At 43.2% G+C, this 4,877-nt stretch overlaps 1 protein-coding gene across 2 annotated transcripts in view; it reads right to left on the bottom strand.

Annotated features, from left to right (window-relative positions):
* The window catches only part of ARID1A (AT-rich interaction domain 1A), a 105,023-nt gene that overhangs the window by 63,232 nt on the left and 36,914 nt on the right, over window positions 1–4,877 (bottom strand). For both annotated transcript variants that reach the window (XM_012811432.2, XM_023519083.1), the window contains exons 2-3: window positions 3,923–4,138; window positions 1,970–2,422 (exon numbers count right to left, since the gene is read on the bottom strand). In XM_012811432.2, the coding sequence (XP_012666886.2) occupies window positions 1,970–2,422; window positions 3,923–4,138 (669 nt within the window). The remainder of the gene's footprint in view (window positions 1–1,969; window positions 2,423–3,922; window positions 4,139–4,877) is intronic.

Raw genomic sequence — 4,877 nt, 5'->3', positions numbered from 1 at the left:
CCTGCCACTTCCAGTATATGGGGCCAGTGCCCTACTCCTTTGAGCGACAGGCATCTCCCCCTTCCCCCTTTGAGACAGAGTTTCACTTTCTTGCCCCTGCTAGAGTGCTACGGCATCATAGCTCACAACAATCTCAGAAGATTTGGGGGTTCAAGTGATTCTCTTGCCTCAGCCTCCCAAGTAGCTAGGACTACAGGTGCCCGCCACAATGCCTGGCTATTTTTAGATACAAGCTCTCATTCTTGCTCAGGCTGGTCTCGAACCTGTGAGCTCAGGCAATCTGCTCACCTTGGCCTTCCCAGAGTGCTGGGATTACAGGTGTAAGCCACTGCGCAGGGCCCTGTTGCCCATTTTATTGCTACCCATAATACTACCCACAGAGAGCTATTTCTTGTGGTTATATGCTAATATCTGACTAATTGTACATTGTACCTATCAAGAAATGAGACCAATTCATTTTTTTTTTTTGAGATACGAGTTTTACTTTGTCACCCCTTGGTAGAGTGCCATGGCGTCACAGCTCACAGCAACCTCTAACTCTTAGGCTTAAGCAATTCTCTTGCCTCAGCCTCCCAAGTAGCTGGAATTATAGGTGCCCACCACAATGCCCAGCTATTTCATTGTTGTAATTGTCATTGTTGTTTGGCAGGCCCAGGATGGTTTTGAACCCGTCAGCTCCAGTGTATGTGGCTGGTGTCCTAGCTGTTGAGCTACAGGAGCCAAGCCAATTAATATTTTTGTGATTTTCTCACTGTGTTGCCCTGGCTGGAGTATAGTGGCATAATCACAACTCACTAGAACCACCAACTCCCATATTCAAGTGATCCTCTTGCCTGAGCCTCCCAAGTAGCTGGGACTAATTTTTTAATATTTTGTAGAGGTGGGGTCTCACTGTGTTGCCCAGGCTGGTCTCAAACTCCTGGCCTCTGGCTATATCTTCCTGTTAGTCTCCTCAAGTGCTGAGATTATAGGTGTGAGACCCCCTATGCCTGGCCTCCAGTTTTAAAAACATGCTAGAACCTCTGCATGAAAATGAATACTGTGTCCTTCAAAGACATCACCTAGGGATGAGATGTTTATTCTAATGATGCCACAAAATGAAGAAAATCTTTAGTTGACTTGTCATCACTCAGTCGTTTCTCCTCTTTTTTGCTCTATAAAGAATAAGGCCCGCAGCTCAGTGCCTGTAGCTCATTTGGCTAGGGTGCCAGCCACATACATGGGAGCTAGCAGATTCGAATTCAGCCCAGGCCAAAAAATAGCTGGGCGTTGTGGCAGGTGCCTATAGTTCCAGCTACTTGGGAGGGTAAGGCAAGAGAATCAATCACTTGGGCCCAGGAGTTTGAGGTTGCTGTGAGCTGTGATGCCACAGCACTCTACCGAGGGCGACACCTGAGACTCTGTCTCAGAAAAAAAAAGAAATAAGGCCCAAACTGCTATTTGAAGGCTTCGATACCTACATCTTGTTCACTAGACATAGCCCCAGATAAATTTTTGCTATTTCCCAAAATTGAAACTGACCCTCAAAAAACAAGATTTGCCATCACAAATAATGTGCTACCAGCTCTCACAGCAATTTTAAATGAAAGGATCCAAATATTTTGAGTAATAGCAGACAGAATAGTATGGCAATCAGGATATAAGCCTCTCAAAGTGACTGTTTTGAGAAAAGGCCAAATTCACTTGGATGCTCAAGTTGGATGCTGGTTTAAAAATAAAAGTCAGTCCCATTTAATTTCTTATCTGTCTATGCAACTTTCCACTGGCCTATTTCTTCATCATTAAGGAGAACTACAGTTCTTTATTTAAAGGTTATACCTTTATTAGTTCAATCAATCCAGTTAGCATGTTTACCTAGAGTTTAAATGCACATTAAAGAATCACTTTATATGGCAAAGTTCTCATGACACCAACCCCCTAGCTGGCTGTGGAAACACACAGGGAAGGGTATGAGGTAAGGGCATCTTACCTGTGGTGGAGGGAAGCGCTGCTGGGAATAGGCAGTTGACTGGGACTGCTGAGACTGGGGCTGAGGATAGGCAGCCTGCTGGGAAAGTGTCGAGGGTGCTGGCTGCTGGGGTTGCTGCTGCTGGTAGGGAGACTGTGCCTGTGGCTGTGAGTAGGGGGGCTGGTTCTGAGGGTGCTGCTGTGTTGTGGACTGTTGGGAGGGGTATGGGGTCGGAGACTGCTGATGTGGAGGCTGAGATGGCTGCTGAGAGTATGGAGGCTGAGAGGACTGAAGCTGTGGTGGCTGAGACTGTGGCTGCTGTTGATATGAAGGTTGGGCATGAGGAGTCTGGGATGATGGTTGCTGGGAATATGGTGGCTGCTGTTGCTGGGGGTGAGGACTTTGCTGGTTGTAATAGGGAGTCTGGCCCTGCTGACCATACCCACTGGGGCCTTGTTGTCCATAAGGAGGAATCTGTAGGAAAGGAAAAGATATTTTAAGCATTGATTTTCCTGGAAAAAGAAAGGTGAAGTATTCTATCAGAAGCTATGCCCTGAGGATGAGTTCAGAAAGCAGGCAAGCCTAGCCTCACACTAAGAAAATCCAGGGTTTTTTTTACCATCCCTATCTAAACTCTCAGGAAGGATGGCTAAGCTGGGTTATTACTTATTTACAAGAGGATTACATTCATCCATTTACACTATTTAATATCTGGGTAACTTACAGGAGTTTAAGAGTAGCTGTTTTCACCATTGAGCCTACTCTTTTTATCATAGCCTACCAGAGGCATCTAACCTTTTGGTTTTCTGGGCCACACTGTAAGAAGAGTAGTTTGGGGCCACACATTAAACACACAAATATTAATGGAAGATGATGAGCAAAAAAAAAAAAAGGTCTGTGTATAATTTTCATGAAATCTGCCACCACAGATAAGCAAAAAAGTCTTTACCTAAACCACATGGCTCACAGTGTCAGACATCCCTGGAAGTGTTAGTAATCTATGAAAAATCTAGGGTTTAGTAATCCAGACAATGTGCAAATCACTAAATTACTTTGGTTCTCTCATTTAGTCTTCAAAAAATATTTGAGGGCCTACTTGTTTACTTATACCAGGCACTACTTTAGGCACTGGGAATATATTTGTTAAGTAGGCAAAAACCCCAAATGACAACACACACAGCACACATACATTAGCCATCTCTCCTCTATTTTTCTCATTGAAAAAAAAAAAAAATCCCATTTTCTATATTAAAAAGCATATTTTGTTTTAAAGTCTTAGAAGTCAGGTTTTATATTCTGTCCCTCACTATTTTCAGGATGAAATATCACTCAAATATAAACAGTAGCAAATTCTGTCAACATTAAAAGTGACAATAAAAAGATAATGGTGCACGCTCTTCTAAGAATGGCTAAAAAAAAATAAGAAAAAAGGATAATGGTGTAGATGGCCAGACAAAAGGAGAGGAGGAGGAGACATCTTAACATTTGTAACATCTGTTAGTATCTTTCAACCTTTCCTCTTTTTTCTACTCTCAGTCTCTCTTAAATATTCATTTCCAACCAGACAGTTGATATACTGAAGGCCTTAAGAAACACAAGGGTCTCTTCTGTCCCCAGGGCACACAGCATGAATAGTTTTCTCAGCAGTAGCAGTGGATAGGTGCTCAGCCACCCACTTTCATCCCACCTCCTTCAGATCATCACTAAGTGGGTATAAGCAGTCTAGGCAAGTCAAGAAAAAAAAAAACAAACAGACATGTGCTGCCTGCGGCCAAAGAGCAGTTTTCCTTAGAGCATACATGGGATGGTACCCCACAACTTTGGCCTTGTTAGTAGCACACTGGAACTAACTGAGTCAGCTAGCTTACATTCTTCTCAAGGGGGTTGGAAGCCAAGGATATATTCTGATTCTAGAGCTCACAGACAAGATCCTGTACAGCAATAAGGATCAAGTAAATCAGAGTCATCATCTACCTGCTGTGCATAAGAGAGGCCGCTGCCCATGGCACTCTGTGCCCGGCCCTGCATGGTCATCGGGTACCGCTGCGGGGTCTGGGACCCATATGGCTGCCCTGGGTACCCATGTCCTTGCTGCGGTCCTGACGGAGGTCCCTGTTGCTGCGAGTATGGGTTAGTCCCGCCATATGGCTGAGGTCTCATCTTGCCCATCTGATCCATCGGACTGGATGGCTACAAAATAAAGAGCAATTCATTAACCTGAAGCTTTGATGGCCTCTGGCCAATATGAATATACAACTCAAGAATATAGATTTTTTGAGTCTGTATGCCACAAAGGAAACCAATTACTATGAAAAATAATCATGGGACAGACCAAGTAACCTTCGAGTAAGTGAATTAAACCTCCTCAGAACCTTGATTTCATCATATGGAAAATGAAAATACCACCTGTTTGTGAAAGCTAACAACTGCTTTGTAAGAGTGGTACAGCTTGAGATCCAAGGGACAGGCCAGGTGTGGAACAATTAGTATATGCATTCTGCAGTATAGAAAATCAGAACAAATGCCCTTCAGTTGGGAGAGGACAATGCTGTCACACATTGCTATGACCTTGTTCAACAATACCAAAACTAATGCTTTAATACGATGGCTGGGAATTCAAATACACAAACATCCAGATGTTTCTATTCTTCTAAGAGTGTAATTTTTTTTACACATCTGTAGTCTGTTTGTACCATAGCACAAGCAGTTAAATGTACACTTTCTTCCAAATTAGCCATGAGGTTAAGTTATAATTGCTGAGAGAACAGTAAGTTTGAATTTAGAGCCTTGTTCATTTTGACTGAAAAGTTCATCTCCTTTATTAAATATTAAAGAGTCTGAGGATATAAAGATATAACTTTCATCTCTTTAAAGAACAAGAAGATGGCTCGGCGCCTGTGGCTCAAGCAGCTAAGGCTCCAGCCACATG

This window comes from Otolemur garnettii, unplaced genomic scaffold, assembly GCF_000181295.1.
Source record: "Otolemur garnettii isolate 467f Iridium unplaced genomic scaffold, OtoGar3 scaffold00156, whole genome shotgun sequence".
Taxonomy (NCBI): domain Eukaryota; kingdom Metazoa; phylum Chordata; class Mammalia; order Primates; family Galagidae; genus Otolemur; species Otolemur garnettii.
This window is presented reverse-complemented; position numbering and strand designations above follow the sequence as displayed.